Source organism: Erpetoichthys calabaricus, chromosome 13, assembly GCF_900747795.2.
Source record: "Erpetoichthys calabaricus chromosome 13, fErpCal1.3, whole genome shotgun sequence".
Taxonomy (NCBI): Eukaryota; Metazoa; Chordata; class Cladistia; order Polypteriformes; family Polypteridae; genus Erpetoichthys; species Erpetoichthys calabaricus.
The window spans coordinates 92,210,258-92,226,378 of record NC_041406.2 but is presented as its reverse complement, the minus strand read 5'-3'; the positions used below and the strand labels follow the sequence as shown (position 1 = coordinate 92,226,378).

The window sequence follows — 16,121 nt, the reverse complement described above, 5'->3', positions numbered from 1 at the left end:
TCCTCAAATTGGACATTGGTATAAGGAAAGAGACTGCAGTCATCATGAGGGTTGCAATCAACATTAGGCTCCTTGTAGTCTTCAAAAATATCACTCTAGTGTTCACAATTTTGTCTTACTTAATATAACAACACAGTCAGTTAAGTACAAAAGCGCCACTCCAGGCCCCACATTGTACGTTCTCTGGTCATCTACACTGTAAAGTAGCCACACGACAACTAATGCTACAAATCCTTCTGGCTACAGATCCCTCCATAATGCTTGGGACACAAACATACGTCTCCTTGATTTAACCCCCCTACTCCACAATTTAAAATTATAAATTAAACGCTTCGGATATGATTAAAGTGCACATTGCTGACGTTCATTTAAGGGGATTTGCACACATTTCGATCCCACCATGTAGAAATGACAACACTTTTTCTACACAGTCCCCACATTTCAGGGCACCGTAATGTTTAGAACAACTGGCATCCCAGGTGTTTGTGATTAATAAGATACCTCGGCATGGCCGGATTTATATGAAAAGAGGCCCTACGCTATTCCACTTATGAGGCCCTTTCACCTTCCATTTTTAAGTTTGTAAATTACATGAGAGATAATAAAATTTTGCTAACAATTTGAATGTAGGCCCCTCTTGATCTTGAGGCCCTAGGCTGAAGCCTAGTTAGCCTATAGGAAAATCCGGCCCTGTACCTCGGCCTGCTTCTGCCCTTTGGAGTCTGTAGCTGCCATTGTTCAATATGAGGATGAGAGCTGTGCCAATGAAAGTCAAAGAAGTCATTATGAGGCTAAAAAACAAGAATAAAACATTCTATACATCAATAAAACCTTAGGATGACCAAAATCAACTGTCTGGAATATCATGAAGAAGAAAGAACACACTGGTGAACTCAGTAATCACAAAGGGACTGCTAGGCCAAGGAAGACCTCACTGCTGATGACAGAAAAATCCTCACCATGGTAAAGAAAAATCCCCAAATGCCTGTCTGACAGATCAGACACAGTCTTCAGGGGGCCGATGTAAGTCAGAGACGACTATCAGCAGAAAACTCCATGAACAGAAATGCAGCGGCCAGACTACAAGATACAAACCACTAGTTAGCTACAAAACCAGGATGGTCAGATTACAGTTTGTGAAAAAGGACTTAAAAGAGCCCTTTAGAATTCTGGGAAAAGGTCTGTGGACAGACGAGACAAAGATGAACCTCATCAGAGTGATGGCGAGAGCAAAGTGTGGAGACGAAAAAGGAACTGCCCGAGATCTAAAGCAGACAACCTCATCTGTTAAACATGGTGCTGGGGGTGTTATGGCTTGGGCATTGTGAAAAGATCAGACTCGACACACTTAAAAAGGTTTGTGGCAGCCACCCGTATATTATCCCTGGCTGCAATGGGTTTGTTTTGTAGAGAGATGTGTCTCTGTTGGAGTCCAGACATGAACTGATGAAGGTTTGGAAAAATGGCGGTTTTAATTGACTAGACCGGAAGTGACGTAGGGGAATCGGAAGTGACCTTCTTTTGATGTCAGTCTAGGTGCCAGAACCAGGAGTGACATCATCCTAAGCACCGGAATCAGAAGTGGCATCTTCAATGCTGATTCAGGCTGGTTTTCCTGCGGCTGGTCTGTAGAGATAACAGGAGAAGGTTTAGTGCACCCCGCCACCCCCTGGCCTGGCGTGGAATTACCTTTGCTTGGTCCAAACAACGTCCTCCTACTCGCACATACGTGACAGCATGTATGGCTGCCACAGGTCATGGCATACTTCTATTCATTGATGATGGATCTGCTGATGGCAGTGGCGCAATGAATTCTGAGGTGTAGAGATCTACACCTAGAGATCATCTGATCTACTTGAGTTCCTGTAGATGCCTCCAAACTCAGTGCACGACACTTCATCCTCCAACAAGACAATGATCCAAACAGACTGCTGAGGCAACACAGGAGATTTTCAAAGCTAAAAAATGAAAAATTCTTGAATGACCAAGCCAGTCATTCAATTTAAATCCAATTGAGCAGGACTTCATGTGCTGAAGAGAACATGAAGGAGAGAAGCCCCTGAAAAAAGAAGGAGCTGAAGATGGCTGCATTAGAGGCCTGGCAGAGCATCACCAGAGAAGATCCTCAATGCCTGGTGATGTCTATGAATTGGAGACTTCAAGCAGTCATTGCATGCCAGGGATAAGAGACAAAGTCCTAAATATGACAACGGCTTTAATAGACCTGCCATTGCTGTGTCCCAAACATTATGGTGACCTTCTAGAAAGAGTGTTGTCACGGTGTTGTCTGAAATGTATGTACACCCATTTAAGTGAAAGTCAGCTCTGTGCACTCTAACCATATCTGAATTGTTTGATTTGTACTTTTAAACTGTGGAGCAGAGGGGTACACCAAGGAAAAATGTGTCTTTGTCCCCAGCATTACGGAGAGCACTGTATATTAGCAGTATACATGTACAGTATATACTGTATATGGCAATTGTAGTGCTTGTTTCGGCACTGGTTTTTGGGTTGGCCCCATCCATTCCAACCCCTATCCCTGATACACCATATAGCCTGTAAACTAACATGGAACAATGACAACACACTTGCAAAAATTTCATAAAAGTCATTCAGCTGTATTTGCATGACTGAAGAATAAACAAGTAGATTACAAATTTATTTATATAGACTTCATTCTCTTAAGGGCAAACATCAGTTACTTTTGGGTACAAGTTAGCCTAACTCTGGAACATTTACACATTTCCAGTAGTTTTTAGGATTAAAATTTAAGATGCTACACTGCAACAGTGCGATAATCACTACATTTACTTGTTCAGTGGATACAGTAACTTTGAACTTGGAATGTGAATGAATGAACTTGTAATGGTGTATAGTGTGTTAGAGTCATAAGTGGAAGTGTACTTTATAAAAATGAAGTGAATTGTAAGTTGTATGTCATCATGCAAGTTTTATTTCAAAGTTGACGTTTCTAAGAATTACTTTACAGAGCATAAGGCATTACGTTTGACTGGTGGTCTGGACAGATGTTCTGGTATAGTTGAGATCCACAGAAATGGCACGTGGGGAACAGTGTGCAACAACGGCTGGGGGAATGAGGAAGTAAACATTGTGTGTCAACAACTGGGATGTGGTAGTTCAAGAACGTGGAAAGTTAATCACTCCATTGCTCACCATCCAACTCACCTCTGGTACTACATGTGTTTGGCCACACATTCAAGTCTTTGGGACTGCAAGGAATATTTCAACAATCAAAATCTGTGCATTGGCTCAAGACCTGCTGCAGCCGAATGTAACAGTAAGTACTATAAACACTTTTTGAAAAAAAAAAAAAATGTAGTGTTCCTTAGGTGGTGCTGCCGCTCTCCAAACTCTTGACTGGTCACAAGCACAGAAAGCAAACAGGTTTTATTGTGTGAAACACTTACTGCGGGCAAGCGTTTTCAATGCCTCAATCAGACTATTTTACAGAGGTAAACATTTCACACAATAAGCACCTTTCTGTCTTCTTCTGTCAGCCTCCTTGACTCCTCCAGCAAGCTTCTTCCAGCTCCGTGCAACTCTGGCCCCTAGATTGAAGTGAGGCTGCTCCTTTCATCTTACCCCAGGAGTGCTTCTGGTGGTATAAAGCTGTGGCTCTGAAGCACTTCCGGGTGAGTCTGAAGCCCTATGAAGAAAGGATTCACAATCTCTGCAACTTTCACCTGGCGGTCTCCATGGAACCCAACAGGACTGTGTGGGAATACAATATCCAGCATGCCTTGTGGGTATCCATGCATAGATCACAGCCTGGATTGGCTGTCATCCAGGGTTTTGCGGAAAGAACTATCCCGAACTAACATAAATAAACTGCCCTTCTATTAGAATAGCCTCCCGGATGGGTAAGGATTCCTGTTCAGTCTGTCTATCACTATCCTCTTTAATAAAATCCCTGTGTGCATCCAGGTGTCCGTGTGGGTGTCTTCTGATGAAGTGCGCATGCGCGGGGCACGGTGCGATGCGCGATATTACTGTCAGAGAAAGTTAGAGGCGTTTTACGGAAATACAAACCAGTATTACTGCGAGAGGAATTTAAAGGTACACAATACAGTGACGCATATTACAGCCACATACAAGCCAGTATTACTGTCAGAGGAGATTAAAGGCATATTACCGACACGCACGCCTGTATTACCGCCAGAGAAAATTAAAGGTATATTACGGACGTACAAGCCAGCGGACGTACAAAACAGTATTACTGTCACAGAAAATTAATGACACAATACACGGCGGCAGCCCACGAAGAACGGTCAGCTCAGCAAGTAAACATCAACAAAAGAAAGGCTGAAAGACAAAGAAAAATACGACCAACAAAAAGAATGAGGTCAGACTCCCTTGCCATTTAATATAGACTGTTCCTACTAATGTTTATGCACTACTGTTCTAGCGCCCGTTATTACAGACATCCGGCGCCGCCGTGAGTGGCAGCCTTTTCAGCAGCTCCGTGTATGACTGTATATGTATGTGTACTTTTCTACTTTTATTTTTCTATTGTCTGTTTTTCACCTGCATTATTATCATTTTTAATTTAATATTATTTATTGTATCAGTATGCTGCTGCTGAAGAATGTGAATTTCCCATTGGGATTAATAAAGTATCTATCTATCTATCTATCTATCTATCTATCTATCTATCTATCTATCTATCTATCTATCTATCTATCTATCTATCTATCTATCTATCTATCTATCTATCTATCTATCTATCTATCTATCTATCTATCTATCACGGGCTTAATGACTAGTATATACATGCTTGTCTAGACATATTAGAAAATGCTTGCCATTTTCTATGCACAATTTTTATAAATGCTCATTTGTGTGGTATTCTTGAAGCTCAAGTAAAATAAGCTTTACAGCTCTTCTGTATATACACTACTCCGATTCTGAGCTGTAAGGAGGTTATGAAGTAACATTATAACAAAAATTCAACACTACAACGGAATCAGAAAGTATTCAGCCCTTTCACTTTCTACACTCTTGTGTTGTAGATTTAAATTAATTGTGAGAGACAGCCACAGCATATTGCTGTCACCACCATGCCTCAGCATAAGGATGGTATTAGGCAGGTGATGAGAGCTTTTTGGTCTTCATCAGATATAGTGCTTGTAGTTCTACCCAAACAATTCGATTTCTGTCTCATCGGAACACAGAATCGTCTTCCTCCTACTCTCAGAGTCCTTTAAATGCCATTTGGCAAACTCCAAGCCGTCTGTCACATGCCTTACACTCAAGTAGCTTCTGTCTAGCCACTCCATTATAAACGCACAATTGATGCAGTGCCCCTGAGATGATCATCCGTCCAAAAGGCTCTCCCATCTCTGCAAGGGACTTCTGAAGCTCTGTTAAGAGTGACCATTGGGTTCTTGGCCACCTCCTTGACCAAGGCCCAAGTTGCTTGGTTACTCAGTCCTTGCGGTTCCAAATTTCTTCCAGTCCACAATTACTTGTGCTCCTGGCTTTAGAAGCGGTTTTATCCCCTTTCCTTGATCTACGCCTCACCACAATGTGATTGCGGAGGTCTACAGAGAGTTTAATTAGACTTTGTTGTTTAGTTTTTTGTCCTGACATGCAGTATGAATTGTGGGACCTTTATATAATAATAATAATAATTCTTTACATTTATATCAGGGGTCTCAAACTCCAGTCCTGGAGGGTTGTAGTGGCTGAAGGTTTTCAATCTAACTCTTTTTGTAATTGGTGACCTGTTTCTGCTGCTAATTAACTCCTTTTCCTTTCATTTTAGTTGACTTGTTTAAAGATTTGTTTCCCTGAATGTCTTCATCATTCCTCTGAATTGCTTCATTTCTTTCCTTAAATGACACCTAAACAGAAATGAAATGTGAAGTGAGGGAGCCAACAGAAGACCACTTAAGTCAGGGCCTCAAACTCCAACCAGTTGCTTAATTAGTCACCGATTCTTGTTGTTCCTTAAACCCCTTGTTCTTTAATTCCATGGCTTGTTGCTGCTCTCATTGTGCAATAGCAGACATTTCTGAAATTGTCAATTTTCTCTTTACTTTTCTAAGAGCTCTGGTCAAATATTTGTGGACCTGAGCAGGTCAACATTCCTGAGACATTCACCTTTCTTTATTTTCAGATATTGTATGATGGACACAGTTTACTGATCATGTTTTGACTCATTTTGTATCTCATTATTGTCTGGCTGCTAATTAAGGAAAAAGAAACAATTAAGGTGTCTTAAGTCTTCAAGAGCAAGTCAAATAAAATGAATTCAAAAGAAGTTAATTAGCAGCAAAAACAGGTCACTCATTAGTTAGAATGAAAACCTGCAGCAACTGTGGCCCTCCAGGACCAGAGTTTGAGACCACTGATTTATATTGTGCTTTTCTCACTACACAAAGACCTTTACACAGTGAGCAGCATCCACCTGAATAATGAGAAGGCAGCCATTATTGCACCAATACGCTCATCACACAATAGCTATTAAGTGGTAAAGGGGAGAGGGATAGTTAGCCAAATAGAGATGGGGGGATTAGGGGGCCAAAATGACCAGACTGCAGTATAACTAGGACATCAGGATACACTCTACTCTTTACGAAAGATCCCCAGAGATCTTTTATGACCACAGAGAGTGAGGACCTCGTTTTACGTCTATTTCGAAGGACGGCACCATTTTTTACAGCACAATGTCCCCATCAAGGCACATTCAAACCACTAGGTCAACACCTCAGGTTTTCCTGGGTGGTCTCCTGTCCAAGTACTGGCTGGGCCTGAACATGCTTAGCTTCAGGTGGAGGACCTCTTCTGAAGTGCATGTGGAAAAGTCTGAATACTTTTTGAATCTACCCAAGAGACCAACAATCCTGATTTCAGAAGAGGTATATTTTATCAGGCAACAGTGAACCTTCAAGATGATGGAACCTTCCCCTTATGTAGTGCTCTGAATCAGTAATACAGTATGCATGACATTGTGTTTTATTTCTTTCAGTTGTATCATCTTATTTTGGGAGTGTGAGACGTGTGTAACCCTTTTGTGACCAAATAATTATCTGATGTTTTGCAGGCTCACTCGGCTTCAACGTGACTACGCCTAAGATTTCTGTGACTGAGCAATGGACAGTGGGTATGGATTTAAGTTGAAGTTTTGAATATTTGGTGTTGTTTGCTGCTTTCATCTCTAAGGCTGGTTTGCTTTGCCCTTACAAGAGGTGACCACAAAGTTTAAACTTGAAAGGGGGTATTCTATTACACTAAATTTGTAGGTGGACAAAGATGAACTCCTATGTACTAAATGATGTGAATTACAAACTGTAGGACATCCTCTAAATACACTAAAGTAGCTTCAATCAGATCTGAATGTAACACTTTGACCTGTAATCTTGTACCATTATAACGTTTTGGAGGGTTTAGATCTAGTGCAACATACACTCCGCTGTGGTTCACTTTCACTTACTACATACTGTACAGCATTTACAGGATGCACTTCTACCTGGCCTAAGCAATGGATCGGAGGTTTTCAGCATTGCAGAGAAAGAGCAGGTGAAAAGGAATATGTACAATGTCCACCTCCTCTGTGTTCTGTCCATGGTGGACATATCGTGTGGGTGCCACGAAAAGGAGCTCTGGTTTGTCGAGGCATGGACTCCACAAGACCTTGGAAGGTGTCCTGTGGTATCTGGCAGCAAGACATTAGCAGAAGATCCTTTATATCCTGCAAGTTATGAAGTGGGAGTCTCCATGGATCAGAATTGTTTTTCCAGCACATCTCACAGATGCTTGATTGGATTGAGATCTGGGGAACTCGGAAGCCAAATCAACACCTTGAACTCTTTGTCATGTCCCTCAACCCATTCCTGGACAGTTTGTACAATTTGGCAGAGCACATTATGCTGCTGAAAGAGGCCACAGCCATTAAGGAATACTATTGCCATAAAGGGGTGTTAAGTGGTCTGCAACAATCTTCAGGAAGGTGGTACATGTCAAAGTAATATCCACATGAATGCCAAAGATTCCAAGCAGAACATTGCCTAGAGCATCACATTACTGGCTTTCTTTTCTTCCCATAGTGCAACCTGTTGCAGTTTATTCCCCAGGTAAATGACGCACACGCACCAGGCCGTCAACATGATCTAAAAGAAAATCTCATTCATCAGTCCAGGTCACCTTCCTCAGTTCTGACACGCTCATTGCCATTGTAGGCATTTTCGCTGGTGGACAGGAGTCAACATGGGCACTCTGACTGGTCCATGGCTACACATATCCATACGGAGGAAGCTGCAATGCACTGTGTGTTCTGACGCCTTTCTCTAATGGCTAGCACTTAGTTTTTTCAGCAATTTGTGCTACAGTCACTCTTCTTTGGGATCAGACCAAATGGGCTAGCCTTTGCTCCCCATTCACATCAGTGAACCTTGGGTGCCCATGACCCTGTCACCGGTTCACCAACTGTCCGTCCTTGGACAACTTTTGGTATGTACTAACCACTGCATCCTGGGAACACCCTACAAGACCTGCCATTTTGGAGAAGTTCTGAACCAGCTGTCTAGCCATAACAATTTGGCCCTTGTCAAGAGTCACACAGATCCTAACGCTTGGCCATTTTTCCTGCTTCCAACACATCACCACCAAGAACTGACTGTTCACTTGCTGCCTAAAATATCCCACCCCTTGACAGGTGACACTGTAATGAGATAATCAATGCGATTCACGTCACCTGTCAGTGGCTTTAATATTGTGCCAGATCTGTGTATAGACTACAGGTAATTTATTACATAATAACCAATCAAAGTCTTCATTTGTTCTCTTTCAGTGCCAACAACTGAAGCTGATAACAGTCTGGACAATTTCCTCACTCCTCCAGTGATTGGATGCTTTGTGCTTTCATTCTTGCTATTCCTAATAATTGTGCTCTTTATTGTGTTGTGTTGCTGTGTCAAGAAAAGGAACAGTAAGTGACAATAATAATAGTGCATGTGACTGAGCGGTATCACCAAGTCACTTAACAGCCTTTACACTTTAGTCCTTTCATTCTTCTCTCTGACATGGTTGTGCTATGCTAGCTACTGTATGTTTTTTTTTTTGGGGGGGGGGGGGGGGGGGTTAGAGTTGATACAACAACAAAACCAAACACTTGGGCTTATTTTTATGACACAAGAAAGTTTAAAGAATTATGGATGGGTGGAGTGTTTAAGTAAAACCGCAATTATAAGTCAAATGCACTTTGAATCGTGAGCAATTACAGATATCCCTTCAAAACTGCAGCAGACGTTTGACTCACAATGAACAACGCAGGGCGTTTTACGAATGAAAATGTAATTGTTGCTGGAGTGCTTGGATTAGAGAATGGATGGGACCATCAGCAGCTTGTGCTTTTTATGCCACTGCAAAATAAAGCATGTTGTAGTGTAGGCATACACCTAGAAAATACAGGGTCCTCAGAAAGTCTTCAGACCCCTTCACTTTACTGACATTTTGTTATGTTGCAGCCTTGTGGTAAACTCATCATCTAATCAAACAACACTCAACAGCACAGAACAGACAATTGTAGACATTGTTGCAAATTTATGAATTTATTGAAGAAAAGGTATAAAACGGCTGATGTTTTGGAACAACTAGATTTGTTGCAAGATTAATATTTTGCTGATAATGACGGTGATTGAGATAGTGACAATCAGCTGGATGACCTGTGAGACCCGTAGGCTCTGGCACCCAAAGGTGTTTCTTCATTAGAAGGTCTGACTTGTCCCAACTGTCAGGACAGCAAAACATGGACATTCTGCTACCCACTGACCTCAAATGGTCACCAACTACCAAATGCGTTGTGTGCAACAAGCATGAACAGCGTGAAGAAGTGGGTTACATTTGTGGTACATGTGCTTCTAAGCCTGCAGTATGCCTGGTGCCATCTTTTTAGGACTCTCATTTGATTGCAGACTTTTAGTTCTGTTGCTGGTCCAAATAATGTAATTAATAGTTTCTTTACATTTTTCAGAATTTGATGTTGATAATCACGGTGGTTCAGTGGTAGCGCTGCTGCCTCACAGTAAGGAGACCTGGGTTCGCTTCCCGGGTCCTCCCTGTGTGGAGTTTGCATGTTCTCCCCGTGTCTCTGCGTGGGTTTCCTCCCACAGTCCAAAGACATGCAGGTTAGGAGGATTGGCGATTCTAAATTGGTCCTTGTGTGTGCTTGGTGTGTGTGTATGTGTCCTGCGGTGGGTTGGCACCCTGCCCGTGTTTGTTTCCTGCCTTGTGCCCTGTGTTGGCTCCAGCCAATTGGGTCCACTCCTGTGACCCTGTGTTCGGATTCATCAGGTTGGAGAATGGATGGATGGATGTTGATAATAAAACCGCTGCTTTCTAATAGTTCTTTATATTTTTTACAAATTTTGATACTTAATTATTTATCACATATGCACAGACCAATACTGTAACATCCTGGTAATAAATAATAATAATAATAATAACAGCAGTCAATGTGTTAAAGTAATACTCCACCCCAAAATGTTATTTTTATATACAGTATGTTACCTACCCCATGTTGTTTGTAGTGATGGTTGGAAAAAAAAAATGAATCTCATGTTTTCATGATAGAATGGCATTCTGTGGGACCCAACAGTGGACAACACTAAACGATACTGAAAAAGTTCATAAAAATGAAAAAAATCCCGCGTTATTCATGCTACAAAATCCTCATGTCAGTTATCCAGCCGAATGCTCAGAATGTGGAAAACACATGCATTTTGGATAAAATATTGCTAAATAAATTATTTTAGAAAAATCAGAACAAGAGGTTATGTGTTTGAATTGAAGACAGGACTCTTGACCAATGAATGAGGAAGAGAAGAGGATGCAGATCATGTGACAACAGTAATGGTCATTTTTGATATTGTTTGCTGTTGTCCATCATATGATGGCCATCTATGGTGACCAATCATAAACTTTGCTATCTCCATTCTTCAGGAAAACATGACATTAATTATTTTTCTTTGCCAACACTACATATATAAAAATATTTTTGGGTAGAATAGTGATTTAAACTTTTAGTGAATTTACAACAGAGGACAACGGTTAATTCAAAAGGTTACAAAGCAGATCATGCTTCAGATTCATTTGGGAAAAACTGTTCGGCCATACAGACCTTAACGATTCCATTCACTTACTTAAACTGGGAGAACTTATTGTCGCCAATCACTATAACCTGCATGTTTTTTTGGATCTATCCATCCTTTGTTGACTCTGCTTAATACAGCCGAGGGTCGTAAGAGTCAGATCTTGTCCAAAGCAGCATCGACAGCAAAGCAAAGTACCATCCCTGGAAGGGGTGCCATTCCATCACAAGACATATTAAGAGTCGTCAATCAAACAAACACACGGTTTTGGGATGTGGGAGGAAAATTGGAGTACAAGAGAGAAGGTCAAGCAGTGAGGGGGGAAAAATGCCAGCTTGACACAGGAATTAGAAATCAGATGCTGGATTTGAGGCAGTCATGTTAGCCATTGTGCTGTCCAAACTTAAAATTTGTAAGCACGATGTTTAACCTTGTACTCTGATATTAAGGTACAGTAAACTATATTCTCTTTTTACTATGTGGAGTCACAGCATTACTTAGCTATCAGAATAAACAGAAGATTTTCTGCAAGCAATACATACACAGTATTCCTTATCATACATTTTCCAATAAACCTGGACAGGTTTCAATTAACAGTTTTTGAACTTTGAAAGGATGAAACATGGCTGACAAATTTTGGATGGGAGTATGGTGAGGAAGGAGTTTTGTCTATTGTGTTTTCAGAGATGACTGTACAGCAGATTGGTTCCAGTCTACAGGGAGTCTCTGTCACAAATGAAAAAAATGACTACCGATACATAGCAGAATGCATGAAGACGACCACAGAGCCAGCAAACAATAACGCAGGTCAGTCAGTCTATTTCTCTTGTCATGGTGTGCGGGATTACAGGTCTGGCCATAGCACTCTAATGTACCATCAACAGCCTTGACAACATTTTGAAGACCAAATAGGCGACAGACCACAAGAAAGCAAAAAGGGCAAAAAAAAAAAGGGGGGGGGGGGGGAGATCTATTGGGTTATACAAATGAACTGGGCACTTGAAAAAAGTGTGCTGATACCCCCGACATTTTGTCTATCTTTCCATTTGTAATGATTTTGGAACATTATTGATAACATCTACAATGAAAATTTACTGATGGACAATCCTGTAATTGATCATTCAAATGTATTTACAGGGCCTGGTCCTTTTAAGCTTGCTCTCATCTGCTTATTAAGGGGTCTCAACCCACTCTCAATTGCCCACACAAAGAAAAGAACCTCAATTCTGCTCGGTCGCAGCCACAGCACACAATTGGAAGATTGGAAAAAAAGAAAAAAACAAAATTCCGTTACCTAATCAACAGACAAAATGTTTGACATCAAAACATTTTGATTTTAAGATCATTTCTCATATTTCCAAAGGGGCTGAGGGATGTTTAAAGGACAGAGCACTGCTAAAAAGTAAATTTGTGATACAATTACATTTTACTAAATAGCGAACTGTACTCGTGCGTTATTTAGAACGTCAACTCTGTATCATGAATCATACGCAATTATAATGAATCTCCATCTACCCTTGGTCACCACTTTGTCCAATTCACCACTAGGAGCCAATACTGGGTGTAGAGAAACATTTAGAGCCCCAAGAAATGTGTAGAAAGTATAAGGGACTCTGATTTTCATACAGCCATGAATTGAAGTGCAAAATGAGAAGCAGCCCTTAGATGGGTCGCCAGTTCATCGCTAAACACTTGGGCACTCACTCAACTTTAGCGTAAGGCACAACTTCAATAAAAGATAATGCATTTTATGAGGAAAAGGTCAACTAAGAAAATATATGTGTATATATATCTCACACACACATATACAGTTTATATGTATGTATATGTATCCTCTTTAATAAAATCCCTGTGTGCGTCCATGTGTCCGTGTGTGTGTGTCTTCTGGTGAAGTGCGCATGCTTCAAAGGCCGCCTGACGCGTCACACAAGACAGAGAGGGCGGGACCTATAAAAAATCGCGCGGCCGATCCAATCGGATTTTGGTAAATGAGGTAAGACCTAAAACATAACGCACGAAAAATCCAATCCGCTACTGAGACGCGGAGACCAGTTTCCCCAAAGTGGTGGTATTAGTGTTTGTTGTTGTGCAAGTGTTCACTCTGACGATGTCAGATTTGCGATCAACAAACTTGGCCGTGTAAAGTGTTTTCCTAAATATACGAATTTTCATGATATTACAATAGGATGACTTTTAAAAGTAGATTTATTTTCGCGCACATAAAATCCTTTACTGGGGAGACGCCATACATACAATAATCAGCTCCACGCCAGCACAGATTAAAATACTTGCTGGAGAGATGTATTACTGTGAGAGAAAATTAAAGGCACACAGTACAGTGACGCATATTACAGCCACATACAAGCCAGTATTACTGTAACAGAAAACAGACGGTCCTTTGCCATTTAATATAGACAGTTCCTACTAATGTTTATGCACTACTGTTCTAGCGCCCGTTATTGTAACGGGCTTAATGTCTAGTGTATCTATAATAATAAAAGGCAAAGCCCTCACTGACTGACTCACTCACTGACTGACTGACTGACTGACTCATCACTAATTCTCCAACTTCCCATGTAGGTGGAAGGCTGAAATTTGGCAGGCTCATTCCTTACAGCTTACTTACAAAAGTTAGGCAGGTTTCATTTCGAAATTCAAAGCGTAATGGTCATAACTGGAACATATTTTTTGTCCATACACTGTAATGGAGGAGGCGGAGTCACGTATCCATCATCACGCCTCCTACGTAATCACGTGAACTAAAAACAAGGAAGAGATTTACAGCACGAGTCACACGCGGGAACGAAGGTAAATGACGTTAATTTTTGACTGTCTTTTAATACTGTGTAAGCATACATATTAACACATGTGCAATTAAACGTGTGCATTTACGGGGTGATTTCTCAGGCTTAAAAGCTCACCTTTTATCAAACGCGGGAACAAAGGTAACTGACGTTGTTCACTGTCTTTTAATACTGTGTAACCATACATATTAACACATGTGCAATTAAACGTGTGCATTTACGGGGTGATTTCTCAGGCTTAAAAGCTCGCCTTTTACTAAAAAGGTAAATGCAAAACTATTTTCAATCAGTTTATTGAAACGCTCCCGTTAAGGATTGCAATAACATATTCGCGAGATAAAAGAACGAAGTAGGGGGAAATGGAGGAAGAGCCGGAAACAGCGAAGAGCAAAAAATTAATTAAACAATTGAGAACGGAGCGAGTGAAGCATACAAGCATGTTCATAAGGGAAACAAAGCACGGTGTAAAACGTAAGTTTAAATTAAGTTTATAGAAACGCTCCCGCTGCGGATTGCAATAACATATTCGCGAGATAAAAGTTTAATGAGAAGACACGAGGTATAAACGAACCACACGCCGTGGCGCAACGTTAAGGGCAACAGTTTCAACCATTCTATGATCTGCTTCTCGCAACTGAAAGACGGCACATGGCGGATGTTAGCCGACTTGCTGACCGCAACGTTAGGGGCTTCAACTATGGCGCTGACGCCACATCTCAGTGCCAACACTTTGCAGACTCTACTTAAAAGACACGCCCTCCTCACTGGACAGTTAAAAAGACCAATCAAACTAACGATGACATCAAGTATTACCCAATCAAAAGTAGGAAAGGAGGCATCTTCATAAAATGCGTGTGGGATGATTTGCATGACACGCTGCTTTAAAAAAAAAATGATAAAAAAAATACGGGATAAATCCCGTCCAGTATTGATTCAAAACGGGACGCGCAATTTCATTCTCAAACGCGGCACGATTCCGTATTTTAAAGGACGGGTGGCAACCCTACAGTGCCAGGTAACCACCCATACAATCAGATTGTGATTCAGACTAGGAATGCAATGAATGTAATTACCCCGATCTACATACAAGGCGAAAGTCTTGCAACATTCAAAGATGATGGTTTGGGATAATTAGTACTTATTAAGTACACCATGGCACATAAAAGAGCTTATGAAGCCTTGAACCGAAAAAAGCAAGATCTCAGAGATCGTAAAAAAAAAAAAAGGAGGTAATGTCGTTTTACTCGCTGTACATTTTAGTCAAACATTACCAGTTATTCCACGAGGGAGACCAGCAGATGAACTCAACGCTTCTTTAAAATCCATGATTCTCCCACGGTCGGTTATATGTCGCGTGTTCTCGGGTAGGTACACCAAAAAATGTATACATTTAAGCATGTAATGGGCAAACAAAAAATGAGGTATACCCGAAGGCACTGCAGTAGTACTCAATGTAACTTTACTTCTTAAATGTTAATGTTTTACTGTTTAATAATTTATACGCTTCTTATATATTGTTCAAATTCTTTTATCAAAATACCAGTGACAGCGCAATGCACGATAACATGGAGTGAATACACCATACGCATCTGCCCACGGCCGCCCTGGTGTGCGCAGATAGGAGTTGATTCTAAAATAAAATAAACATAAAAAGAGTAATACAATCATCACCCATAAAGCGGATAGCAGACGTGACGTATTATATGTGTACCAGATTTCAAGTCAATAGGTGAAACGGTTTGCAAGCTACAGGTGATTTAAAATCCTGGACAGACCAACGAAAAGCCATGGTAGCAAATTATAGAAGAAGATTTTACTGTTTAATAATTTATATTTATATGAAATGTGCTTCTTATATATTACTTCATATTCTCATATGATAATGATGTTAATGTTGTTTATATTGATTTCTATGTTATTGTAAGTGCATCTATGTGTGTATATGTATGTATGTATGTATGTATGTATGTGTATATATATATATATATATATATATATATATATATATAAAAAATATATATATAAAAAATATGTGTATATGTATATATAATATATCTGTATATGTGTGTATATGTGTGTGTATATGTGTATATGTATATATATATGACAGCAACACTCATAACAATGACAACACAATTACATTGACAATCATGTTACGTTATTTTTAAAATGTTTCCTTTACTTTTTCATAACCTCTTTAACACAC

General features: G+C 40.5%; 1 protein-coding gene across 6 annotated transcripts in view; it reads left to right on the top strand.

Moving 5' to 3' along the window:
* LOC114663492 (T-cell differentiation antigen CD6-like) overlaps nt 1–16,121 on the top strand; it is an 83,191-nt gene that overhangs the window by 53,371 nt on the left and 13,699 nt on the right. For all 6 annotated transcript variants that reach the window (XM_051935732.1, XM_028817255.2, XM_028817254.2 and 3 more), the window contains exons 5-8: nt 2,990–3,298; nt 7,067–7,126; nt 8,813–8,950; nt 11,796–11,918. In XM_051935732.1, the coding sequence (XP_051791692.1) occupies nt 2,990–3,298; nt 7,067–7,126; nt 8,813–8,950; nt 11,796–11,918 (630 nt within the window). The remainder of the gene's footprint in view (nt 1–2,989; nt 3,299–7,066; nt 7,127–8,812; nt 8,951–11,795; nt 11,919–16,121) is intronic.